This window comes from Mesoplodon bidens (assembly GCF_964165515.1).
Source record: "Mesoplodon bidens genome assembly, chromosome: 15".
NCBI classification, from domain to species: Eukaryota; Metazoa; Chordata; class Mammalia; order Artiodactyla; family Ziphiidae; genus Mesoplodon; species Mesoplodon bidens.
In genome coordinates, this window is record NC_138171.1 from 44,160,035 (window position 1) to 44,186,574 (window position 26,540).

At 55.5% G+C, this 26,540-nt stretch overlaps 2 protein-coding genes across 4 annotated transcripts; both read right to left on the reverse strand.

The window, feature by feature from the left end:
- Nucleotides 1-6: 6 nt before the first annotated feature.
- ORAI3 (ORAI calcium release-activated calcium modulator 3) lies at nucleotides 7-5,178 on the reverse strand. The gene is made up of 2 exons (XM_081257610.1): nucleotides 4,365-5,178; nucleotides 7-1,466 (listed from the first exon to the last, which is right to left on the reverse strand). Exons 1-2 carry the CDS (start codon nucleotides 4,590-4,592, stop codon nucleotides 807-809), a joined length of 888 nt encoding a protein of 295 aa, XP_081113736.1. The 5' UTR covers nucleotides 4,593-5,178; the 3' UTR covers nucleotides 7-806.
- Nucleotides 5,179-6,553: 1,375 nt separating this feature from the next.
- FBXL19 (F-box and leucine rich repeat protein 19) lies at nucleotides 6,554-25,220 on the reverse strand. Of its 3 annotated transcripts, none has more exons than XM_081257613.1 (11): nucleotides 24,901-25,220; nucleotides 23,389-23,589; nucleotides 21,844-21,987; nucleotides 21,636-21,722; nucleotides 21,324-21,542; nucleotides 20,791-20,823; nucleotides 19,007-19,518; nucleotides 12,134-12,297; nucleotides 11,883-12,044; nucleotides 7,095-7,313; nucleotides 6,554-6,986 (listed from the first exon to the last, which is right to left on the reverse strand). In XM_081257613.1, exons 2-11 carry the CDS (start codon nucleotides 23,563-23,565, stop codon nucleotides 6,808-6,810), a joined length of 1,896 nt encoding a protein of 631 aa, XP_081113739.1. In that variant the 5' UTR covers nucleotides 23,566-23,589; nucleotides 24,901-25,220; the 3' UTR covers nucleotides 6,554-6,807. The 3 variants fall into 3 exon arrangements, with proteins under 3 accessions (XP_081113739.1, XP_081113737.1, XP_081113738.1); XM_081257611.1 differs by having other exon boundaries at nucleotides 20,662-20,823; XM_081257612.1 differs by lacking the exons at nucleotides 6,554-6,986; nucleotides 7,095-7,313 and adding an exon at nucleotides 10,377-10,687 and having other exon boundaries at nucleotides 20,662-20,823; nucleotides 24,901-25,030.
- Nucleotides 25,221-26,540: the final 1,320 nt, after the last annotated feature.

A 26,540-nucleotide genomic window follows, 5' to 3' on the forward strand; every position in this document is an offset into this window, starting at 1 on the left:
GGGACATGTGTGAAACAATTTATTATACAAAACTAGGTGCATCAAAAATTCAGTGTCAGAATAGCTCTGTATTCCAAGGGCTATGGACTGGACCTCCTCCCTTAAAACCTCACCCCAACCCTTGCTAGGGATCAGGCTGGGCACACTGACCCCAGCCCTGAACCAGGAGAGTAGGAACCAGATACAGAAGCGTAAGTGTGGGTCTAGGGCAGTGGGGCAGGCATTTGAACTTCCAAATAGGGTGGCTCCTCCTTGGAAAGGCTGGACATATGCCTGGGGTAGAAACACCCAAATCCCTCTACCCAAACACCAAAGCAAGAGGGTGGAACCCATCAAAATCTGAGGATGAGGAAGAAAAAAAAAAAGCCAACCATAAAAAGTATAGCAAGGATTGGCTGCCTTCTGGGGCAGCTGGGTGGGTGTGTAAGCTTCTGACGTCCACATTCTATATGGGGGCAAGTGGCTAAGAGTCAGCACCAAAGGTCTGACAGGGTCTCCCTGCCTCCCCTCTACCTACCTCATGAGCCTTGGACTGAGGACCTTCCACTTCCTCCCTTGCTCCTCCCAGCCCAGGTGTAGAGTAGAATTTCCAAAACCCATGGGACAGACTGACAGGGAGAATCCCTGGGAATGTGGGAGCTGCCCAAGGCCCAGCCCAAAGGACCCTGAGGGCAGGAATCTGTTCTCTACCTGAGAGTAGCCACAGGAAGTGGCTCCAGGCAGGGCGGGGGATGGGGTCCGTAGACCTGGGGCCTCTGGCTGACCCCTGAGGGAGGCGGTGCTCGCAGCTGTGGGTAACACCGGCCTCACACAGCCTGCAGCTCCCCCTGCAGGCGACTCAGCTCCTCTAGCTCTTGCTTGTGGCGGTCGGTCTTGTGAGCCACCAAGGAGCGGTAGAAATGCAGGGCAAAGGCCATGAACACAAGCCCAACAGGTACCATGATTGCCGTGGAGGCCATGGCTGCTTGCCAGCCTGGTCCATGGGCCCCACCACCGCCACATGCTTGCCGAGGTGGGCAGGCCTCAGGTGGCTCAGCCTGTGACGGGGCTGCAGAAGTAGAGGATGGCTTGGAAGCTGGACTAAGGGAGGTGGCCACTGGTGGCAGAGTCTCAGGCACCTGGGAAGCAGGTACCACAGAGCCTGGTGTGCCCAAGGGGGCCCCGATGGGCACAAACTTGACCCAGCCAACCAGGACAACTTCAGCGAGGAAGAGGAAGGTGCCCAAGGCAGTGGAGAAGCCCCAGGCCAGCTCCACGTAGCGGTGGAGTCGCTGGTGTGGAGACTGGTGGACAGAGTTGAGGTTGTGGATGTTGCTGACGGCTTCAATGTGAGGCAGCAGACAGGTGGAGACCATGAGTGCAAAGAGGTGCACAGCCACCAGCACGGTGGTGCAGGCACTGAAGGCCACCAGCAGGCCCGGCGGGTATTCGTGGTTGCTCTCCAGCTGTACCTCTACCATGGCCACCTGTGGGGACAAGAAGGGATGGGTTGAGTGCCCATAACCTCAAGAGTAGAGGGGTTTTCTGCCTCTTGGTGTACATCACTGATGTATCCCTAAGACCTAGAAGAACAGTGCTTGGCAGAGAGAGGGCACCCAGTCTTTGTTGAGTGAATGAATGGGCAGCCTTGGCAAGGCTCTGTCCTGTTCCAGACCTCAGTTTCCCCACCTGGCTATCTAGAGGGCTGGATGGCACGTTTCTGACAATCTTATCTTGTTATAGGGGTTAAAAAGCACAGATTCTGGAGTGGGGTGGCCTGGGTTCATTTTCAGCTCCACAAGCTGTGCAACCTTGAGCAAGTGGTTTGGTTCTCTCTGTGCCTCAATCTCCTCATCTGGAAAACAGGGATTGATAATAGCACCTACCTGTCTTATACGGTTGTTCTGAAAATTTAATGAGATAATATATATCAAGTGATAAGTATAGTGTGAGGTACACAGTAGGCTCAGGTAAGTGTCTGCTGTTATTATTAGAGTTAACGCTGAAGTCCAAGGCCAGAGTTTGCAAATTGGCACGCCACAAACCCAGGCCAGCTTGCAAACATGTTTTGCTTGGCTCAGACAGTGTGTTTTTTAAAGAATTACGTTGCCAACTTCTAAAACTCAAGAGATTTCATGTAAATATTCCTATTTCCAGATCCTCTTGGAAACTTGGAAGGTCTGGTTACACCAGGCCCACATTCCTGCATGGCACCGATCAGCTAGGGTTGAGTCATGGCTGCTCCCTTTGGATGGGTGAGGAGTGTCTCTTGATAGCCACAGTCCCCACCCAGCCAACTTGGCATCCATATTGCCAAAGGCCTTTGCAAACATTTGAGTTGATCCTGTTCTAGGCTTGTATACAGTTGGACTCTACAGCTGGACTGCCTAAATTCAATCCTGCCACTTACTTGCTGTGGAACCCTGGCAGGTGTCTTAACATCTTTGATCCTCAGTTTTCTCATCTGTAAAATGGTCACAGTAGTGGTACCTACTTCATAGGATAATAGAAGGATGATACACATAAAAGCCTTAAGCACAGTGCCTGGTACTTAGTGATGGTTCAATACGATTTATATAATGTTATTCTAACCCAGGCCATCTGAATTCCAGAATCGGGATCTTTCCCCATGCCTGGTTCTTGCAAGATCCATTAGGTTGCCCTGGGGCTGGGGGAAGGAGGAAGGTGCAGAGCCAGGAGGGTGGTGGTAGGAAGGCAAGGCTGAATATTTTGGGAAATTGGGCCATGGCGGGTGTTAGCAGGTGTTTTCCACAGACAGAGATCTGGGCCAGGCCTGGTCCTGGTTTCTCCCACAGCCTGACTCAGCCTTGACCTCCCCTGGCAGGACTGGGGCCAGTCTGGCCCCCAGAACCTACTCATCTGGCCTCTTGATCCTGCAGAGAAGGTCCTGGCCCTTAAGCTGTCACCCCAGCAACATGCAAGTCCAGCAGCTGGCCGGATTGTCCCCTTGGGAACAGGCTGGACCATGGGGGATATGGGGGCGGGGCAACTCCCTCAGCTAGGTTCACGGGGCTGCTCCCTTCCCTCTGCAGTCTGTACAGGTGAAGGGGAGCCAGCTCCCTGTCCTGAGATGACCCCACATCAGGAAGGGTGAGCTGACCTGCAGATCCGGACCCCCACGTAGAAAACCATAGACCTAGGATGACCCTTAGGGGTAGAAACTTTCCCTCTCATCATTCTAATACAGAGGTTGTGGCACAGAGAGGAGCAGAGACTAACGCAAATCACCCGGTGCTATGACCCCTTTTTATCCTCATGTTGATATCCCCCTCATGTTCCTATGAGGACCCCCCTCCAGCCCATTTTCTCCTTCTTCCTGTCATGATGGTGGGAAACCCTGGACTAACAGTCTAGCGACCCTGGGTCCTAGTTCATCCTATATCCTTCAGCTGCTGAGTGCTCTTGGCAGGCAAAGCCACTGTCCCATTCTGGGCCTTGGTTTCCGTTAACAGGTAGTCTGAGGCATTCTGATGTGTGCCTTGCTCTGACATGCTTGGATCTAGGGTTTGATGACAAGAATGAGCTCACCTTGGGGCAGCTACTTGGCAGGCTACAGAGGGTGCACCCTCCATGATCTCACAATTTCCCACTGGCCTGCGAGGAGGCGGAGGCCTGTCCAGGGTTACATAGCTGGCCACAAGCAGGAAAGAGCCAGGACTTGTGTCTGCTAACTGCTCCTCACCCTGGGACCTCCCTCGGTCCCACTTCCTGTGAGGCTTCTGCCCTGGACCGTCAGCGGATATCACCTGCACTTGGAGTTTATCATCTCCAGAATCATGTATCAGCTTCCTAAGCAGCTTTTTTCGCTAGGGGCTCCCTCACAGGCATCCTCTCTTCTCAGAGCTTTCCTGGGCTACACTAAGCACCCTGTGTTCCTGCTGGGGCCTGGCCGCCCTCCTTCTTTTGGGTGTGACCACTCCATCCAGTTTGCTCTCTCAACCACCCCACCTCCCAGCCCCCACCCAGCTCTGATTTGCTGCTGAACCTCCGGTGGGGATCTAGTAACCACTAATGCTGGACCATGCTCCTTTGGGAGCACTTCACTCTATCCTTGCATATGTATCCCCCTTGGTGATTTGTCTACCCCCTTGACATGACGTGTCCCCTGTGACATCTTTAGGACTTGCTTATCCTCCCCACGGCCCAGTTTATGCTAGGAACCTGTTTATACACACGCACACACCCATAAAAAGGGACTTGCGGAGTCCCTTGGGACCTTGTTTGCTACCCCTCTTGTACCTCTTAAAAACCGGTCTTTCCCTTTCCTCTACCCTGTCTCCCTTGGGTACCCATTCACTTTGCCCCCAACCCAGTGCCCACACTGTGCTTCACCCCCACCCTGTGCGCCCCTTCCCTTCCCTCACCATGGCGAAGCCCGAGAGCAGGGCAGACGTGCGGCTGGAAGCTTTCAGCTTGGCCCGGCTGAGGTAGAGGCGGCGCCAGCTGAGCGCCCGCAGCGAGTGCTGACTGGCCCCCATTAGGTCCAAGTAGCCGCGGTGCACGAACTCCCGGTAGGTGGCCGAGCCCGCGGGGCTCTCGGCCTCCGGGTTCAGCGGGGCCTGTTCGCCCGGGTCCCCCTCGCCGCCCTTCATCCTGGGGCCGCAGCACCAGGCGGGTCAGTCCATCAAGGCGGGGCCGAGTCGCCTCGGGGACCCCAGCAGGGCCGGCCCAGGCCGGGGGAAGGCCCCATCCCCCGGCGGGACGAGCGGGGATGCGGAAGGCGAGCGCCCAGGAAGACGTGGCCCAGGCGGAGAATGAAGAGCAGGCGTCTGCGTGGAGCCCTAGGGGCTGAAGCAGGACTGCCGAGGCCGAAACAGGAACTGGGGCGGAGGCGGAGTCGGGGCGGCCACATGATGGGGTGGAGCCGGGGGACCGTCCGCAGAGATCCCAAGGGACCCCGAGACCCCAGTCCACTTAGAATATCCTCTAGGTGCCTAAGCCCCGCTGAGATGAACGCCCAGCCCCAGCCAGTGACTGGGAGTTCCGGGCTCTGGACCACTGCAGGTACACCTGGACACCTCCAACGTCCAGACTCCAAAACCCTACCTAAAACAGTGAACTCCGGGAAAGTGAGCTCATCTAACTGTAGGGACCGCAGGAGACCCTGCATCCTCAATTTCCGGAAGCCCAGTAGGACCTAGGTCCCCCAGATCCATCCAAACAGCCCCCTCCTCCCAGGGCCTCAAAGAACACTCGGGTCATCCCCGCCCTAGCCCCACATCCCCAACGCCGCAGACACACACACGAACTCGGCGGCCCCGGCTGGAAGATTTTGACTTTTATAGCAAACCATATTGTACAGACCCGGGGCTCAGGGGCCCAGCCCGGCTGGGTCCCCCACTTGCCCCCCGCCGGGCTGCCTCCTCCCCCTCCCCCAAGCGGCCCCATCCTCAAGCCTTTTGCGATTCCCAGGACCCCCTCCCCTCCGGCCTTTGGTCCGCCCAGTCCCTCCCCCCACCCGCGCACCTCCCTGTTACCTGAGGTATGTGGATAGATTCCCCCCTCCCCTACATGGTACAACCTGGCTCCCCAGGGAGGCCTGGGCTGAGGGGCGGGACCTGGCCCCGACCCCTCCCCCTGGCTCCCCAAAACCCGCCCCCGCAGTGGAGGAAGGGGCAGGGGAGGGCCGAGAGTCTGTTACTAAGTTCCCACGGCAACTAAGAGGGGCCCTTTCCAGCCTTAGCACTGGCTTTGGGAGGTGTCCATTGGCTGCTAATTCCATGGCAACCAGGAGTGGCAGTTCCCTGGGCAAATGGGATACAAGTTTCCATGACGATGAAAGAGTGGGAAGAGCCAAGCTGGAGGAGTCCCATCTTCCCCATCACTGGGCTGGCACCCCACCCCCACCCCCACCCCCACCCCAGGTCAGGAGGGGTGGAGCTGCTCAATACAGTAAAGCAAGAGAGAGCCTGGGGGTGGTCCAGTCCAAACTGGGTGCCCACCGGTCCAGCCTCAGTCCAAGCTGGTCCTGTCCCCTCAAGCTCCGGCTCCCCCAGGTCCGAGGTTCCCCCGGTTCAAGTAACACTTCAGTACAGATGAATGTTCAAGTATAGTGCGGGGAGGCAGGTAGGGGGCTGGGGTACCCCTCACCGCTCCCCAGGGCCGCGCCGAACAGCGGGTAGGCCCGCAGCCCCCACTCCTCACAATAGCTGCCATTGTCAGTGACGTTCAAGGAGTCAGGGCTGGGGGGAAGGAACTGAAATCTGGGGAGGGAGGAAGGAGAGGGGTGACCCCGAGGGGGTGCTCCTGCCCCCACCCCTCACTCAGCCCTGCCTTTCCCCTGGCTCCCAGAATCCCCTCATCTCTGACGTCTGGATCCCCAATTGCTCCTCTTGTTTCCCTTTTTGGCCCCCCCAACCCCACCCCCCAACTCCAAGTATCTGGTCTTTGTTCCCTGAACCCTTGGTGGTCTGCTTTCTGCCCGCCCCCCACCCCCCCGCCCATCTTCCACCTCCCCCAGCCCCCTGGCTCCCAGTATCCTGTGTGCAGATACCCTTTCCCCATTCTCCCTCCCTCAGACTTGCACCTCTGCCCCCCTCCCACCATCCCTTTGGCTCAGCACCCCCCAGTACCTCTGACCCACTCCCCCCAGGGAATGGACAATGAAGCAGGTGGAAGGGGGAGGGGATGGGAAGGAGAGACCCCCAGAGATATCAGTGCAGGGGGTAGAGGCGGGGAGGCTGGCTCAAGTCCCTGGGCAGGAATCCCTAGTCATGAGGTGGGGAACCTGGCCTCCTGGCAGGGGTGAAACGAAGGCCTGAGGTCCAGGCTCCTGATGAGTCCTGGGGGAGGGTGGGGGGCACCCAACTAGCTGTCCTTGAGAAGCAGCTTCTCCTCTGGGCAGCGGAAGGGGCCAGGGGGCCCGGCGGCTGCCAGCCGGGCACAAGCTTCAGGGGAGAGCTGGCGGCAGGAGCGCAGGTCTAGGCGGCGTAGGCGCGGGCAGCGGCGGAACAGCGGGAGGCAGTGGTCCGTGAGGCGGTGGCAACCTGGGGATGGGGCAATGGCAGCTGAGACCAGGAAGGTGAGTAGCGGGTGGGCATGGACCACCGGGACCAAGAGGTTAGCAGGATGGACAGACAAGGGACCACGCTTACCGGCAAGGTTGAGGTGCACCAGGGTCTCTCGGAGTGGGGAGGTGGGGGCCGTGAGGAGGTGGACGCTGGGATCCCCAACGTGGGCGCAGTGGCTCAGGTCCAGGGCGCTCAGCTGGGGTGCGTGGCGCAGCAGAAGCCGCAAGGAGGCATCCGTTAGCTCCAGGCCGGCCAGGCGCAGCTCAGCTACCCCCTGCAGCCGCCCACGGCTCTCCGTTTGCCCTGGGCAGGCAGAGAAGAGGTCAGCCTCCTGGCTGCTGCCATCCCTGCACACTCATCCCTCACCACCCCCTAAACCTGCTCCCACTATAAGGGAACCTCGACTTGCATTCTCTACGTGGCTCATGGCTTGCTCTTCTCCCCCAAACACACACAACTTGACATCATTTCATCTGTCCAGTGCTCACACTGCCTCAAGGAGGCCTTCTGTGATTACTCCACCTGAAACTGTAACATTCCACATACTCAAACCCCTTCCCTGCATTTTCCCTCTTTTTCTCACCATCTGACATATTATATATTTTTCCTCTTGTCCCACTAGAATGTCACTTCCATGAAGGCAAGAATTTCTGTCTTGTTCTTGCTCTGTGCCCAGGAATTGGGGCATAGGTGCTCAAAATGTAGTCACTCATCCAACAAATGACATCCCTGACGGAACTGCCATCCCAGCAGGCTCCTCTGGCACATCTCTCTCCTTTCATGATCAGTGGAGTCCCCACCTGGATCCCTTTACCACTGGGGCGACACCACTCCTGCCTGAGCTCCTGCCCCAGCCTCCTCACTCACCCATCCAAAGAGAGCCGTTCTCAAATGCAAATGGGACCACATCCCTCCTCGGCTAAAAACTTTCCAAGGGCACCTCAGAGAAGTCCAATCTCCTTGGTAGAACATTCCAGTTCCTACAAGGTCTCACCCGTCTCAGCTCCAAACTCCTCTCTCTCCCCGCCAAATACTTGGGCCAAACTCCACAGGGGACCCTACCCCAAGAGATTCTGCCTGGGGCCACCTGTGCTCAATCCCCTGCCTGGCCAGGGTCCCTGGCTTTCTGGTCTGAGGTCAGAGGTCTCCTCTTCCTCTCTCTCCGGGGTAGAAGAGCACCCACCCCTTATCTCTGCACCCAAAGCTTTCCATTTATTGTATCTACCACAATCCTGCATTTCCGTTTTTGGTTTTTGTAACTTAATTCCCTTCGTGTATCAGCAGCCATTGCTTGAGCATGCACCGTGGGCCAGGCACCAGCTAACTGGCTGCCTGCCCCTAGGCCAGCGGCTCTCCAACTGGAGAGGCTTCTGCATCTCCCTGGCAGCTGGCCCCGCCCTCAGAGTTCAGGTAGTCTAAGGTGGGGCCTCAGAGTTTATTTTCCCAATACGTTCTCCAGGGAATTCCCTGGCGGTCCAGTGTTTAAAACTGTGTGCTTCCACTGCAGGGTTCGATCCCTGATTGGGGAACTAAGATCCCGCATGCCGCCTGGTGTGGCCAAAAAAACCCAACCAAACAAAAAAAACCAAGTTCTCCAGCGATGTTGAGCTGCTGGTCCAGAGACCACATTTTAAGAACCACAGCCTTGGGAAACAAGTTCTCTGATCATCATTCCTGTTTACAGATGAGAAAACTGAGGCTTCAAATCACTTAACAATCTATCCAAGATCTGAATTAACAGAGTCAGGACACCAGGCCTTGTGACTCTAAGTCCAAACTCTTCCCACACCGCTATCTGCTTCCCAGACACCAGCCTAGCCCCTAAATAAACTAGATCAGATGTCACAAAGTCAGGAGGCTAGCCTACACAAGTGTTCTATGGTGTCTGCATAGTGCTAAAAATTTTCTCAGTGACTGATGCTACATAAAAGGACTTTTTTTTTTTTTTTTTTTTGCCACTCCACGTGGCCTGCAGGATCTTAGCTCACCGACCAAGGATTGAACCTGGGCCCTCAGCAGTGAAAGCTTGGAGTCCTAACCACTGGTCTGCCATGGAATTCCCAAAAGGACATTTTTATAAAGAAATTTTTGTTGTGGAGCTTTTCCTTGAAAAATTGTCAGCTCTGTCATCACTGGGCTACCCCTTTCACCTGATGATGAAAGCTGCATGGTGTACTCCCTAACGTCCTGCACCAAGCCCACCACTTCTGTAAACTGCCAGGCCACCAAGTCTGTGGGCACCTGACTTGGCAAGCTCTGAAGTCTACCTCTTTTTTTTTCTTTGAGGAGCTGAGAGCCTGGAAAGGGGATATATCTGCAGATGCCCTCAACCTTGGGCCACAGCTAAGAGCCAATAGAGGGAAGCAGAAGAAAGAGAGGTCACGTGTGGCTGGGGCGGGAGAAGTGGGCATCAGGGAGGATTTCACTGAGGTGGGCCTTCGAGCATTTGAATGTGTGGAGAGGGAACATGGGAGGGAAGTGTAGCTAGGCACAGAACAGCAGGGGCAAAAGCAAGGAAGTAGGAAAACTTTCAGTTTTGCTCCAGGAATGCTGCACGAAGCCAGGGAGCCAAGATGATAAAGGTGGGTGTAAAGTCCCAATGAGAATTTAGGCCTTGGAGGCCTGGACAGCTCACCTTTGCAAGCTCCTGAGAAAAGGGGCTTAAACTGAAGTGAATTGAAGCAGGAGGAGATGGAGTCAGTCTGCCGGACAACCGGCACTTTCTCACCTCCTGGAACGCACGGTTCCCAATGCTCAGTCCAACTCCAGTAAGATTGGGCAGTGGGTGGGTGCTCAGGTCTGGCTCTCAACCCCTCTGGGCCTCTGGGCCTCTGGGCCTCTGGGCCTCTGGGGCCTCATCCAGAAAATGGGAAAAATCCTAGTTCTTCCTCTACTCCCCTTCCAAGACTGCTGTGGAGGGGTATGGGGTGGGAAGAAGGGAGCCATGAAAGAGAGCTGTGAAAGCAAGGTGCTGGGGTGAGCGGACTGTCCTCACCCTCACAGAGCTTAAGAACCTTGTGGGAGGGCTTCCCTGGTGGCGCAGTGGTTGAGAGTCCGCCTGCCGATGCAGGGGACACAGGTTTGTGCCCCGGTCCGGGAAGATTCCACATGCCGCAGAGCGGCTGGGCCCGTGAGCCATGGCCGCTGAGCCTGCGCGTCCGGAGCCTGTGCTCCGCAATGGGAGAGGCCACAACAGTGAGAGGCCCGCGTACCGCCAAAAAAAAAAAAAAAAAAGAATCTTGTGGGAGGAAACTAATTTTAATCAAATCATTTCACAACTGTACAATGATATGCTGGGAGGGGACTGTTCTCTAGAAGAGGGACTGTAATCTCAATGGGGGATAAGATCATGGAGGGCTTCTAGGAGTAAGCGACATTTACGCTGAGGCCTGAAAGACGATTAGGTGTTCATCAGGTGAAGGAGGATAGAGCATTCTAAGCAAAGAGGAGTGGGCAAAGGCCCTGGGACTGGAGGAAACTTGGCAAGGAGGCTGAGGTGGCTGAAGTGTAAGGACATCATAGGTCAGTGGGAGCCAGATCAGGATTTATTGACTGTGGTAAAATACTGATCTTCATCCAAAGACCACCAGGAGCAATGAGAACGAGTGTAGAGCATGGGGTGACGTGGACAGATCTGACTTTCTGGATAGTTCACCGGCTTCATTATGGAGAACAGACTGGTGGGGGCCAGAGAAGATGCCGTGAGTATCCCATCTCTTGGCTAGAGCTAGACAAAGAGCCCCAGGCCTCAGCATCCCCACCTCACACCTCCATATGACCCCCCAAAGTGACCAGGCCTGCGCTCACCTGACCAGCCTCAGTTCCCAGCATCCCCCTTTGCCAATATGGTTTTCACATCCCATAAAACTGTTTATTCCTGCCTCACACTCCCTGGGAAAACGCTGTCCCTTTCAGGACTCAGTTCAAATAGCACCCCCTCAAAGAAGGCTTCTCTCACTGCCTTCCTGCCCACCACTCGCCCCCACCGACCACAGCTCCCACCATGTCACGCCATAACCTTCTACTTCTGGGTCTCTCTCTTCCACATGACTGGGGTTCCACCCGGGCGGGGAATGGGTCTGACAGTTTGAGGTCTCCAGGGCCCTACATAGGGCCAGACCCAGAACTACGTATGCCATAAAGCTGACTTTACCTGGCGGAGGACCTGGGCCTGACCAGGTGAAGAGGTGGCTGGTCTGACTTGGGAAATGAAACTACCACCTCCACACAACCTCCCAAGTCAACTGGCTCCCTCTTTCTGCTCTGTTCCCTCAGCAAAATCCTTATCCTTTTACTGTAGGACAAGAGGATCTAGGGGCCAAATCTGTTGCTCAGTCATATTTTTGCTGGGTCCACACATGAATTTTAAAAGAATCTGAATTAATTGCCATCATTTAAAAACCAGGATATTTCACAGAAAATCCTTATTTCTGGCTCCTCTTGACAAATGGAACTGACCAGCCACACTGGGCCTGCATTCTTCCACAGCGGTCACCGCTGCTCCCTCTGGCGAAGGCTCTCCAGTAGTGCCCGCCACACCCAGAGACTTCACTCACAATCCCCTGGCTTCTCCCAGAATTCTGTATCATCCTCCTGTCCTATATTGTGTTTCATCCCATAATCATCTTCCCCCTAGAAGGCAGGGGCTACATCCTCCTCATCCTGTTCCCTCAGCTCTGATCACAGGGCCCAGCACACAGCAGGAGAGTGAACGAATGAACAATGGCCAAGCAGGGCCTGTCTACTCAAACTCATGCGTCCTGTCCTTTCTTCAAATCCTTTAATACCCAGCAGGAGTCAGAAGAGACCTTGGAGGCCTCATACCCCCACCCTGTCCGACCCCTTCGACAGAGGGGTGAACAGAGGCCGCACCTGGTTTGGTGTCTGGCGGAGGCAGCAGCAGCTCTCGGAGCTGGGAGTCTTTAACATCCTCGATCCAGCGGAGGTCCAGGAGCCGCAGGGCCGGCAGTGGGGCTGAACCCAGGGCAGAGACGGAGAGCCAGGAGCAGCCAGAGAGCACCAGCTCCTGCAGGCCTGGGGGCATCGGGAAACTGGCGCTAGGAGGACTCCGTCCGAGGTCTGTCCCCCTCCTACCCCAGTCCCGCCTCACCACCCGGCACTACCTTGCAGTCGGTTCAGAAGCCACATGAGCTGCTTCTTGGAGACACCTGTCCAGCTGAGGTCCAGAGCTCGAGGCTGGCGACGAACCACACCACTAAGCATGGGCGGGGTCAGTGACTTCCGCCGGCTCAGGTCCATTCGAGGCCACAGACGCTTGTCGTAGCACCTGTCGGCCACAAGGGGAAGACAGAGACCTCAGTCCTCAGCTCTCAGGGAGCCCACAATTCCCCACCCCCATGCTAACGGGTTCACCCCAGCTCTCTCCTGGTCCATATAAGATAGCGGGGAGGGCTTCCAGGACCCAGGCCAAGAGCATTGGGCTTAGGGGTCAATTCCATCACTAACTGGATGTGAGACCTTGGGCAAGTCCACTCCTCTCTCTGAGCCTCAGAGGCCTTGTAGAGATGACAGTCCAGAATCAGCCTGCCCACAAGGTTGTTGTAAGCTCAAATGGGGTTACTATAGTTAGCGGGCCTTACAGCTGCTAAAGCGTTCTGCCGTTCTGCCAAAGACACCCCCCCACACACACACACACTGTATTTGATGGAGGCCCAAAGAGATCTTTCAGCAGCCCCCCATCCCCTACCCTGGGCTTCTTATGGTGGCTGTGGGCACTTCTCATCCTCTACTAATTTCTGCCCTTGATCCGCGTCTGCCCATCCTGAGGACCAGCTGCCCAAGGCTTGACTTACAGCCCTAGTCTCTCTTTGATTACTGTATCCCTCCAACTAGAATGGAGGCTCCACAAGGGCAGCCCTGGCTTCTTCCCCTCAGCAGCCCCAGTGCCCAGCACTGGGCCAGGTGCATAGTACATTACCTGTTGCACATCTGTTGCATGAATGGATGATGCCAAGCCAGTGTGAACCACTCAAAGCTCCCACAGAGCACCCCCTACAACACATCTCATTTATGGCTTCCCATTTATTCACTCAGTCAGTGTTTATGGAAGGCCTAGTAGGTCCCAGGTATTGAAACTACAAAGACGAATGAGGCCTCAACAAAGTGAAACAGGTTTGTTTGATCCTGATCCCAGCATTTCTGAGAGCCTTGACTAGTCCAACATGCAGAGACCCAGAGAAGGGCTTCCCAAACTTATTTTACCAGGGAACCCTTCCCCATCTCTCCCAAGGTCATCTACTAATACTTTGTAGTACACTGAAGTTCCTCAAGACTCAGTCTGAAAAGTTTCTTCTAGTAGTTCAAAGCCATGTCAGGAAATTCCCACTGGGCTAGATGAACTGCGTCTGAAGCAGCAAGGGTGAGGAGGGATGCGGGAAGCTGTCTCTTATCTCCCTCCCAGCCCCCATTCTGGAGGCTTTCCCTTCAAGAAGCCCTGGGCTGGGGCAGTGATGCCCAAACTCTAGTCATTCGCTATTCACTCATGTGCAGAACATGAATTTATGTTTAAATTGATTGTCTTCTTTGAACTTAAAACCAGTATTGTTTCACATAAATACGTTAACCTTAGAAATAAACACCATAATAACAGGCCAGGGTTACTAAATTCTAGCTAGGTGTTGCTGTGGCTTTCGGCTACCATCTAAGGACTGTTTTTATTAAACAGGGAGATAAGCATTAGAAAGGTGTTAAAGATATAATAGCCCCCAATGGAGAGATTTCCTTTTCAAAACTATCAATAATGGAAGGATTAAGCCATGTTTTTGTGCCACTTACAACTGCCAGGCACACTCCGGAGCCCCGGGTGACATTTTAGGGAAAGCTGGAAGCACAGACACTAAGCCTTCAATCTGAACAACTCCACCCCTCTGTCCCACCTGCCACCTCCTACCATTTCCCCCCTCTTCTGGCATTCTAGCCTCTCCCTCTCCTGGTTCCTTCCACTCAACCAATAAACATTTGCAAATCTCTCCAATTCTAAAAAGGAAAAGGAAAAAAACAAACCCCAAAATAACCCACCTTCAACCCAGCTTCTGACCCTAGGTCCTGCCCCTTTTCTCCATCCTACTCCATCCAAAATCTCTCTCTGCTCACTCCAACCCAGTCTTGAGTTCCAGCTCAACTGCCGCCACCACCTTGAAGCCCTCCTGTATCTTCCACGGCTAGAAGGGAGCCCTTCCCCCTGGGAGCACACATAGGCCACCAACTGTTTCTATATCATACTCCACAAGAGCCAGGCCAAACCACCTGCCCGTCTATAGACACACGCTGTTTGGTGCCAACACATTTTGGCACATGTGTGACTGACAGAAATGCCAACCACCCCAGATCACTCAGGGCTCAGCTCTAGTGCTTCCTCTTCCAGGAAGTCTCTCCTGACTTCTCCTGGCTGTAGCTAATTTGTCCCTTTACCCTTAGATGACCAGAACACTGGGTTTAAACCTCAGAGTGGCAGCCAACAGTCACTGAGGGCCCTATTGATACTAAGTGTCCAGGAATGGAACAGTGAGAAAACAGGCGGGTGACAGCTAAGTCCACAGTAAGTAAGGCAACAAGGGACATGATAAGAGTCAATGAGAAACTGGGAGGGGGAGCTTCCCAGGGAGACAATGCCTGATCTGAGACTTTAAGGAAGGCAGTAGTTAGGACTTCCCTGGCGGTCCAGTGGTTAGGACTATGAGCTTCCACTGCAGGGGGCACGGGTTTGATCCCTGGTCGGGGAACTAAGATCCTGCCTGCCACGCAGCGCGGCAGGAAAAAAAAAAAAAGGAAGGCAGTAGTTATTCCGGTGAGGGGAGGAAGATGATGTGAGTTCCAGATGAGGAAGAACCAGTATCCAGGCCCAGTGCACACAGAGAAAACGGAGAGCTCTGAGAACCTGAGGCGGCAGGAGCAAAGGGCAATGCATCATCTCCCCTTAACGATGAGGATGACGATGACAGTCACTCTAGCACTAACATCTAGTGTTCACTGAGGGTTTACTGCATTCTGTGCACTAAGCATTTAACCTCACAACAGCCCTAGGAGGTAAATACTAGTCTCCTTTTTAGAGGTAAGGAAAATGAGGCCCAGGGAGGTTAAGAGACTTATTCAACGTCCCACAGCTATTAGTGGTAGCAGAGCCAGGTCGTAAACCAGGCTAGTCTGGATCTAGAGCCTGAATCCTGAAGTGGAGAAGAGGAAGGGGTGAGGCTAGAGGAGGCCCAGGGTAGGGGTGCTGTGGCAAGGAGGGCTGGAATGCCAGGCTGGACGGCTGTGGCCACAGAGCTCAGAGGTGAGGAGTGTGAGCCGTGGGGATCTAAATCCCAGCTCTGCCACCTCTGTGCTTTGAGTGACCTTAGGCAAGTCACTTGCTCTCTCTGGGCCTCCGCTTTCCATACCATAAAATGGGGTAAAGGCAGCACTTATTTCAAAGGTTTGCTGCAAAAATGAAGGGAGAGGAAATTAACTATACTTCCATTTTTTTTAAACAATGATTGAAAAAAATTAAATGAAAGACGTTAAAAAAAAGAAGAAGGGAGATAGTGCAGGACCCTTCTGAAGGGCTTCTCTAAAAAGAAGAAGTGCTTAGTGCAGTCACCGTTCATGTCCAGATGTCCAACAGGACCGTGGAAGTTTGTTGTGAACGCGACAGGGAGCCATGGCCAAGTTCCTTCTAGACTAGAGAGTGACACTTAGGCAAGAGGTCAGAAGAAGTCTGAGGCCAAAGCATACACCAAGCCAGGGGAGGTAGAACTTGATGTTCAAATGCCTTACCCCAGTCCCTTTCCCCTTGACTCAACACCCCTGACCAAGTCAGCACCCTGCTAAGCCCACCTCCAAATCCCCAAATTGGAGTGCAAAACCTCCCTCTTGCAGAGGCCCTCTGGGGCCACAGAGCCAGACCAGCCCAAACTGCCCCCTGTAAGGAATGCACAGCCTCCTGGCTCCAACCGAAGACAGTTCTTCCTTCTCAGCTCTCTGGGCTCCCTGCTGCCAGCGCTGTCCTCCAATCTGTCCACCTCTAAGTCTTTACTCCTAACCCCAGCTGCCTTGAACCTGGGGTCTAGTTGCTTCCTTGCTCATTTCCTCCGAAGTCCCAACCCTCTTCCCTGAGACTCAGCAGCTCCCCCAGGCCGTGTCCACCCGCCCTCCCTCCGCTCGCCTGGGCAGATCACTCTGCCGCCCGTTTCCAAGAGAAGATGGAAGGCACCAGACAGGAAAGCCTGCAACCTCCTGCTCTCCCACCTACAGATTTCTCTCCCACTCCACCTTCACTACCTCTTTCCACACTCTATCCTGATTTCCTCACTTTCATTCATTCACTCATTCAACAAGCGTTTTTTCAGTACCTACTGTATGCCACATATCTTAGAAACCAGGGACACAGCAGAGAACAAACAGATCAAGTCCAACCTCAACTCCAGGGCGACCTGGCTCCAGTGCCCTCACCCCCACGTAGCACAGCCAAAGATATCAACACCTCCTTGTAGCGAAATCCAACTGCCACTTCCGGTCCTTGGCCTCTCATGACCTCTCGTCAACACCTGACCCTGCTCATCACTCACTCCTTCCTCAACCTCTCCTTCAGGACACACTCGTGCCCTCGATCTCTCTCTGCCTGTTCTTTCTCTAACTCACAAGTGCTGACATTCTGATTTCTGCCCTCTTCCTTGAAGTCGCTACCTATAGGTTAAAAACTCCCGAACTTGGATCTTTCTTTTAAGCATCAGACCTGTACATCCAGCTGCTCTCTCTCCTGTTTGTTCCTGACTGGCCCAAAGGCCTTTCAGACCAAACACGGCAAATCTGAGCTCTTGGCTTTATCCTGGAACCTGCCCCTCCTCAGTATTCCCAAGCCTGGGCCATGGCATTGCTCCCCACCCAGGCTCATGGACCAGAAACTCAGTTGAGAGTCACCCTGCTGCTCCCGCAGCCATTCAGTCACCAAATCCAAGCCATTCTGCTTCTTAAAAAGTTCCCAACTCCAGTCCCTCCTCTCCATCCTCACTGCCCCTGCTTCTGTGCCTAGGCTGGCAGAGCCTCCTGACTGGTCCCACTGTGCCCCCGGCAGGCCCTTGCTCTGCCTTCCCCTCATCCTTCTCATCAAAAGCCACTACTTTATTGAGTGTTTAGCACCCTTCAGGTACTGTGCTAAGTGTTTTGCAAGAACCACCTCATTTTATCCCTACAAGGTATTGATATGAACCCAGACTACAGACTGGAAAAGGGAGGCCTTGATAGGTATAGCTATCTACCCATGGCCATTTCATCCAGGAAGTACAGGAATCACAGCTGATGAAACCCAAGGGTGCCAGACTCCAGGGCCCAAGCTGGAAACCACCGTCCAGTCCAGCTTCTCTGCTTTGTCCACCTCCAGTCACAAGTCTCCCCTTGAGGCAGAAATCAGGTCCTCTTCAAGCTCTGGATCCCACATGCCAAACACAGGGCTGGCCCTGATGAAGAGGCCTCAGCAAACATTTCCTCAATTATTACTTGAGGCAAGGGTGGTGATCCCCAGCAACTGCTGTAACTATTTGCTTCTATGTTGCAGTTTGACTGGGAGCTCTTCAAGGGCACAGATCTGTGTTCTGAGGATGTAAAAGTCTATGCTTTCAGTAAATATTTGTAGCTGAGTGAGTGATAATGATTGCTGTTAAGGCACTGAGAAATTTCTCTTCCCTAAGTACTGTCCTCAATTCTTTATGTATATTAGCTTACAAAAACACTAGGAAGTAAATGCCTTGGTTCCCCTGTTTTAACAGATGAAGAAATTGAGGCATAGAGAAGTTAAGGAACTAGCCCGATAGCATACAGCTCAACAGAGGAAGAGGAAGATTCACCTACGGGTAATTTACCTCCAGAGCCTACCTTCCTCTCTTCTTAGCTCTATAGCTTCCACGGAGACCAGAAAGTATGAACAAGCACCCCAAAATCCTTAGGAAAAGGACTGGGGTTTGAGGTCAGCCACTAACTGCACTGTGCTTTCAGGTGTCCCTCATTCCCTCACCTCGCAGGGCTGTTATTATGAGGAACACATCAGCTAATATTTGCAAAGTGCCCAACAGGATGCCTGGCCCACAGTAAGGGCCTGGGCAAGAGTCTGGATTTACTCACTTAATAAAATGGTTTTTGAGCACCTACACTACCCTTTGTCCTGTGCTGAGAACATGAAGCTAAAACAGATACAGTATCTGCCCTGAACAGTTTCATGGGAACATGAAAGTGAATGAAGGCTCGTCAACATGCAGCAAGCCTCTATGTGCTCTTTTGGGGTGGGGGGGCATGGAGGGAGGAGTGTTGTAGGAGTTTGATGGGGAGGTGGGGGGGTTGCCAGGGGCAGGACCAAAGAGGAAGACCAGGGGTTTGGGAGGATGACCACCATTTCTGTAGAAACAAGACTCAGAAAGCAGTGGGGAGATGGGAGGAGGGTAGGCAGAGGGTGCTGGTGGTGGCTCCGGGCCACAAAGAAGTTCCAAGCGGTATCAGGAGGCCCAAATATGGGTGCCTCTGGGAAGACAGAGGCCACTCGGCAAAGGGCTTTCTTATGTGTAAGTGGGAGCAATAGTAAGACTGTCCTCAGCAGAGGGAGGTGAAAAGCAAGTAAGAAGATGCAGGCACAGCAGTCAGCACTATGCTTGGCACATACTAAGCACTCATAAATGACAGTTATTAAGAGGAAACGTTCTGGAGCCAGAAGGACTGGGCTCAGATTCCTGGTCCTACTGCTTCCTCTCCACATGACCTTGACCTCAGCTTCATCTGAAGAATAGGATAACAGTACCACCTCACAAAGTTGTGAGGGTTCAGTGAGCTCATATATAAAAAGCAGCCTGTATGTGGTCAACACGGAAATACCACACCGCAGTTATGTACATCCTACAGAAGCATTATCATTAGAAGAACAAGGCCCAGAGAGGCTCTGGGATCTGTAACAGGTCACACAGCAAGCGAGGAGCGTGTGGGCAATGGAACCCAGGCCTGTCCAGGCCACTCACCAGCGGCTCCAAGTCCGGCAGACTCGCATGCAAATGCATAGCTCTCGGGGCCCAAGGTGCTGGAAGACTCGAAGCCAGGCGGCTCGGGGCAGGGGGTGGTCGGATCCGGCAGCCAGAGGCAGCGTGTCGGGCTCAGGGCTTCGAGGTGGGGGCCGCACCACGTGCCGCTCCAGCTGTGGGGGCCGGGGCGGGGGGGCGGGGCCCAGGGGCCAGCTGAGGAGGGGTCCCCCACTGCCAGGGCGCACAGCCCGCCGCCCCCCACGGTTCTCCTTCTCGCCTGAGCTGCCCCGGGCTGGCCGTCGCCCATTCCGGGCCTCCCCAGGAGCCTCATCCTCACTCAGGGATGTGCCTGACGAGTCGGAGTCCGAGTCGGAGTCTGACGAGGACGAGGAGGTGTCAGGCACCCGCTCCAGCAGCTGGCACATCCGCTTGAAACGCTCTAGCTTCTCCCTCTGGGGTGATGGGGACGGCACCGCCGGGCCCTCTGCAGAGGCCAAAGGCGGCTTTGGTTTCTGCAGAGAGAGAGGAAGGCTGTTCTAGGGCCTGGCACATACCTCCCCACCCCCTATCCCTGAGGAGTCACCAAGGGATGAACGGCCCAAGGGACAGTCCTGAGTTCCAGCCCTGGCTCTGCTCCTGAGTGACGTGAGGCCTCAGTCAAGCCATGGCCCTCTCTGGACTTTTCACTTTCCTTATCTGTCACGTGAAGGCGCTGATCCAAAGAATTAAGTCTTATGGGTCTCACTAGCTTATGAGTTTCCAAAAGCAGTGAGGTGTGGAGAACAGTTACAGGTCTAGTTTTGAGTACTGGCTGGGCTATCCATTCTCTGTGTGACATTGGGAAGCCCCTTTCTCATCATCTACAACATGGAACGCTGGACCAGACAATTTCAAGTGTCTCTTCAATGATGTGAGAGTAACAATGACTGTCTGGCCCTGGGTGGAGCCTCCCATCCTGACTCATGACATCCTCACAGTGCTGGGATGGAGTGGGCAACTTGGGCCACTCTTTTTAGACATGAGGAAACTTAGGCTCAGAGATTATGGGACTTGCCCAAGGTTACAAACTGATAAATGGCAGAGGCAGAATTTGAACACAATCAGGCAGACCCTGGCATTCAGTGTGTCAGTGCAAAGTGACATCTGAATTCTAGCTTTGCTGTGTGACCTTGGACAAGTCTTTTAACCTCTCTGGGCCTTATTTCCCTAGAATCTAGTACATTTTCAGTTTACAAAGCTCGTTTACTTTAATGTCATTAAACAGCTCGGTGGCATAGATGGGGTAAGGGAGGTAGTATCATCTCCATTTCACTGATGAGGAAACTGAGGCTCAGAGCAGCTGACAAGTTGCCAAGACCAATCAGGGAGTCAGTGGCTGAACAGGGATTTGAACTCAGTTCTTTCCCCTTTAAGGTCTGGAAAGACAAGGCAAATGGGTCAGACGATACCCCAAGGGTTCTTGGGAAATCCGGGGCTCTTGTGGCCTGGCCCCAACCCACTCTCCCCCTCCACTCTTCCCAGGGGCCCAAATGCCCATCATGGCCAAGTGGGGCTGGGGCAGGACAACGTAGGCAGGAAGGGACAGATTTCTGTCTTCAGGGTGGAGGGTGGGGCAAGGAAAGGTGGGAAGGGGAGGGAGGAGGTCCCCGGCACACCTCCCAGTTCTCGGGAGGGAGCCCAGGGTGGCAGGACGAGAAAGCCTGGCTCGGATTCAGAACCCTGGGGGGCAGAAGGCCGGGGCCGCCTGGGTCCGATCCTCGGAGGAGGCAGGCGTCTCCACCCACCTTCTTCAGGTGCCTCTCTCGGCCTCCTTTCACCTACCAAGGCAAGAAGGAGATAGGGGGAAAGGGAGTGACGCCATTAGCCCCGCACTGTCCACAAAACTAAGATCTATGCTCTCCTCTTAGACTACAAATCCCAGAAGCCCCCATCTCAGGGAGAACTCTGAGCATGCTCACCTTGTAACCAGTGTCTTGGCTCACTGAGCATGCTCTCATCTCCTCTTTCTTCCCCCTCAGGCCTTTTCCAGCCCCTCCTTCCTCCTCTGCAGCAGCTAATTTGAGCATGCTCTCTGCCTCTTCCCTAAAGCACCCAAAGCTTCCCTGTCCAGTGCCATTTGCCTCTCACCTGTACCTCTCCACCATACTGAGCACGCGCCATCCTCCCACCAACAACTTCTGAACTACATCTCCCTACAATCCCTGGGGGAAACCCATGAAGCACTATCTCCCAGGGCCCCCCTCCCCTCCAAAAGGAACAGGACTACAGCTCCCAGAATCCCTTAGGCTGGACCTAGTGAGCATGCTCCCTGGCTCACCTTTTTCCTTGGGGTAGGGGGCTCATTCCCTGCCTCCCTCTCCTTTCTTTTGGGGGGCCCAGGCACGTCCTCTGGGGGGGGCCCAGCAGGTAGGGGACCCTTGCGCCTGGGTGGGGGTGGTGGAAGTGGCGGCTCCTCCGTCAGCTTCCATCCACTCCCCAGGCTGGCGCCCTCCTCGCCGTTGTCAGCCCTGCGGCGGCCTGGTCCCTCACCTGAATCCTGGGGAGATTGAAGCTGGGGGTGAGGTTCTGCACAGATCCCCAACCTCCCGCCTACCCAGAGCCTAGCACCCAGACAAGCCCCAGCCCCTACCTTGCTAGTCCGGCCTTCCTGGGTGCAGCGAGGGCACTCCCAACAGTTGGGGATCTCTGCATTGATGACACCCTCAGCCTTCCCCATCTGCAGGCAGAGGGCAGGGAGTGGATGTCAGGTGCCAGCAAACTCAGAGGCAGCCTAGCCCACCTCCTTGCTCCCCGACAATCTGCCCTACCCCAGCCTCCAGGGTTCCCAGGGCCATCACCTTCAGGCAGCCAGGGTGGACGATCTCGTTGCAGATTGTACACTCCATGAGGCTCAAACCAAATTTCTCTTCCTCTCCCTCCACTGTGTCCTCCTTCCCAGCCTCCCCACACAAGAGGCATACAGCTGTGTGTGGGAGCACAGGCTGTCGAGGGAGAGAGGGCGTCAGGGACCCCAAAAGCAAGCAGCAGGAGAAAGACCCTTCTTTCTGGGGATCCTGGCCCGCTGCTGGATGAGGTTCAGAACCCGTGGGCCAAGCTGGGTCAAATCCTGAATTTGCTCCTTTTTGGCAGTATGACCTTGAGCAACCAACCGATTTAACCTCCTTACATCTCTGTCTCTCCATTTGTAAAATGGGGCTAGGAATTTTTTTCTTGCAAGACTGTCATAAAAATGAGATAATACAGGAAATGTAGTTCATACATAGCTGTTATTACTGCTGTGATCGTTGCATCTGGATCCAGGGCCTTTGTGACCCTGAAATTGTAGCTGGCTTTGGGAAAGGAAGAAGACTATAGGCAAGCATGACAATAATACCCAGAGAGGGCTGGAGGGAACACAGCAGCAGCTTGGGGTGATTCTGAGTTTGCTCAAGGAGCAGCGCAAGGATTGCCCTGGACCCCACAATAAACCCGATTTTGGCAAGACCCCTGGGAACACGAAAGGCAGCTGCCTGGCCCTAGAAAAAGGAGAGTGGCCTTCAGACAACATGACTTTGGGGAAATCAGTGGTAATATTGAGTCATATCGAGAAGGTTGTGAGGCAGGCTCAAGGAAGCAGCAGGTGGGGAAGAAGGAAGGAAAGTGAGGCAAGGGTTGGGGGAGAAAGGAGGAAAAGGGAGGGGCTGTGGGGTAAAGAGACCAACAAGGAAAGAGTGGCTGCAGGAAAAAAGGGAGGTGGCGGCATGAGGGGGACATAGGATGCAGCTGGCTCCTCATGGCTGCTGGGGAAGGACCACTCTCTGGAGCCCTGGGAAGCTCAAAGGATGAGGAAGCTGGGAGGAAACCCATGTTTCTTGGATACCTACTGTGTGCTGGGCCTTGTAGCAGGTACATTCATATCCATGCTGTTTAACCTTTACAACTCAGCAAAGGAAACATTTCACAGAGAAGGTACCTTGAGGTTCAAAGTAATTTTGCTCAAGGTCACACAGCGAGTAAGACTGGCCTCAAATCCAAGACCACTCTAACAGGTGAAAAGGACGCCAAAGAAGGCAAAGACCTATTCACAGGGCCAGCTCTGGGAAGGGGTACAAGAGGGCCTGAGCTTTCTGTGGGTCTGTACTTTTGAAAGTTGGGAAAAGCGTGAAGGTACAGAGTGGGATGGATTCTTCTGTACACCCTAACGCTGGCCCCAGCTTGAAGCTGAGGACAAAAACGGGCCTGGCGAATATTTGAACAAGCCAGTGAATGAATGAGTGAACAAACAGCAACTTTACATTACACTCTAAGGAGTCACCCCCAGCCACCAAGAAAGGCGCTGGGGCTGGCTGGGGAAAGGTGCCCGGAGCCCCAGGCGTGCCCGCTACGGTGGGGGCAGAACTCACGGCAGTGCACTGCCGGAGCAGGCACGACTGCTTCATGCGCCCGGGCCCCCCAAACTTCTTCATGTCTCGGCAGAAGTGGCAGTCCCCGCACTCAGTTCGCACACAGGCCCGGCAGCGGCGGCAGCGGGTTCGGCGTCGGCGCGCTCCGGCCCCCGGCCCCCGGCTGCTCGACGACATTGGGGGCGTCAGCAACGCCGAGGGCTGTGGGTGGAGGGTGGCAAGGTCAGGGGCCCACTGGGGCCCTGGCCGGGGAGACTCCTGGCAGCTTCCCCCACTCCTAGGCAGCCAGAGCTTGGCTTCCTACCCAGGGAGACAGGTAACAAGGTGTCCCTCCTGCAGGGGGTGAGGGGAACCACTCCGTCTAGGCAAGGCCGCTCTCTCCCTGAAGCAGCTCACCCAGGCCCTCTGGGAGGCCCGAGAACTGGCTTCCTGAGCTCACTCTTGCTCTGACACTTCATCGTGCCCCCCTGCCTAGGCCAGGGAGGACGAAAGGACACTGAGAGGGACATGGGCCCTCTCCACTGACATCCCCACAGCAAAGCTCCTTGGAAAGCCAGGGGCTCCTTGTCTGTGGAGTTACCTTAGACAGGTCCCAACTCTTCCCGTTACCCAAATGTGCTCCAGCCCATGCGCTCCCCAATCTAAAATGCCCCAGATTTAGCTCCCAAATACCCACAGATTCCTGGGTGGAAGCTCCAGACCTTTCCTACTCCCTCTCTTCTCTCTTTCATTAGCTACTAACACCCAATCTCTCTTCTCCTAAAATCTAGATTTCCTCACCAGATTCAATGGTATCCTTCTTCCCTAACCCAGTCCCTAAAGAGTCACTGTGTTGCCCAACTTCCCAGTGCTCGGAAACGCTCCCTGAGATGCTGCTGCAGAGCCCTCCTCAGCCAAAAATCTCAACTCTGCTCCCCACGGAGCTCCGTCTGCTCTAAGACAGCCTCCTCATGGGTCTCTCAGGTCAACCTGGGCAATCTCCCAGATTCCCTGGGATTGTCGAATCCAGCCTGACATCTCCACAGAACTCAAGATGGGCTCAGTCCTACATGTGCACCCCCCCCTCCAGCTTCCCAAGCTGCTTTCCACCCCTAATTGTCTAGAATCCCTTGGGCTCCCCTTCCCATGGAAACCAGATCCTCCAAGATCCCATACAGACTCAGCAGGCCTGGAGGGTCTCTTTATGGCCAGAGTCTTACTCCAGCTTCCCCCTTTCCAGGGACTTCCAGACCCATCCATGGGGGGAAGGGGCCCTCCAGCGCTCCAGGGGAGGGGCCTTGGAGGGCGGCGACTGCAGGCGGGGATGGGGGTCTGCAAGGGGAAGCAGGGTCTAGGAAGGAAGGCCAGTTCCCCAAGGTTGAGAGGTAACAGGAAGGAGGGGTGGAGATGAGGAGTTTGGAGCAAAGAGAGGGTGAGGCTGGGGGCGGGTAAGGTAGAGAGAGGCCGGGCTGAGGATGAATGGGACTGGGTGCTGCCCAGGTCTGGGGGTGAGGAGGAGCCGCATGAACCCACCTCACACGTGTCCCGGGAGCCATCTCTCCCTTCTCGGCAGCTCCCGGCGGGTCGGCGGCCATCGGCGGCGGGGGGGCCGGGCGGCACGGGGCGCGAAACGCTCAGAACGCCGGGGTCCACGGCCCCCCGAGGGCGCTCGGCCCCTCCCTCCGGCGGAGGCCGGGACGGCGGCGAGTGGAGATGGGGGGCGCCGGGGGCGAGGCCCTCCCACGGGCTGCGGCGCGGCCCTTCCAGGGGGAGGTCCTGCTCTGGGGGGCTTAGTCCCTCAGCCCCCCCAGGCCAACGGGGGCTCCTCGGGCGCAGGGTGTACAGCTTCTGCCCGGTCCCCACTCAGTCCGGGGGTCCGAGTCCCAGCTCCCCTCCCCCCACCCCGCCCCGCCTCTCCCCGGCGCCCCTGGCCCTTTAACTGGCCCCTTCCCGGCCCCCACGGCCCAGGGGTCCTGGGCCAGGCCTGGGCCCCCGCACCGTTTCCGGGGTTCAAGCCCCGCCCACCGCCGGTTCCCGGGGAGGGGGGGGTCCCTGTAACCTGCCCCCCTCCCCTGGGCCCGCCCCTGGCCTGCGGCCCCCTGCCCGACTGCTACGGGGCGAGCAGAGGGGGGTGAAGGAAGCTGCTCGGCCCCGCCCCCCCAGCCTGCGCGCGCCCCCGCCCTCTCCCCTCCCCCCAGCGCGCGACCCTCCGGAGATAGGGATTTAAATAAAATTTGAATAAATCCCCTTCCTCAAGCAGGAGGCTGGAAGGAAAGGATGGAAGGGGGCAGGAAAAGGGGGAGGGGGCAATTGGGGTGTCTCAGCCCCCCTGGTCCCCCGGCCCCGCGCTGCTTCGGCCCGGGGCCCTGGCCGCCTCTCTCATCCCTCCTGAGCTCCTTCCTCCTTCCTCCTCTCTTCCCCCTCCCCTCTCTCCTCCTTCCCTCCTCCTCCTCCTCTTTACTCCCTCCTTCTCCCAGAAGAACCCCGCCCCCTGCTCCCTCCTTCCCCCACCACCTCCACTTTCCAGGACTAACACGCGCAGGGCACGACGGAACTCGTGGTCCTGCGGACGCTGGTGCCACCGTGGGAACAATGGGATGCTGGGGCCAGCGGGGACTACAAACAAGATGGCGGAGGATGTGCCAAGCCGGGAGCCGAGGATGCCGGGAGTTATAGTCCGGTTGCCCCGAGGCTCCCCGTTGCAAAGCATAGGGCAGCGGGAACGATGACTACAAACAACATGGCCTTCTTCCCCGGCCTGACCTCCTTCCCAGGCACTCACACGCCCTCCTGTCCACAACCCTCCGCGTGTGTGGTACCTGACGGGAGTCGCAGTCCATCTGCTGCCTTCCCGTTGCCATTTCTACTCGTCAGGAACAATGGAAAGGTGAAAAGGAACGAGGACTACAAGCAAGATGGCGGAAAAGGGGCGGACACCTGACTAGTAGTCGATCTTATGAGGTGCGATGGGAATAGTAGTTTCTTAGCCTTCTAGCGTTCCTTAAGAATGGCGGAACCAGGAGGCTAAGGAGACTACCATAAAGATGGCAGGCTACCTAGCCTCTCCCCATCGCCTCATTCTACCACCTTGGCCATCTCGCCCGCCTGTAATACCGAAATTCCCATCCCGTTGGCGCAGAGCCTGACGGGAGTTGCAGTCTTCCCTGCTCCCC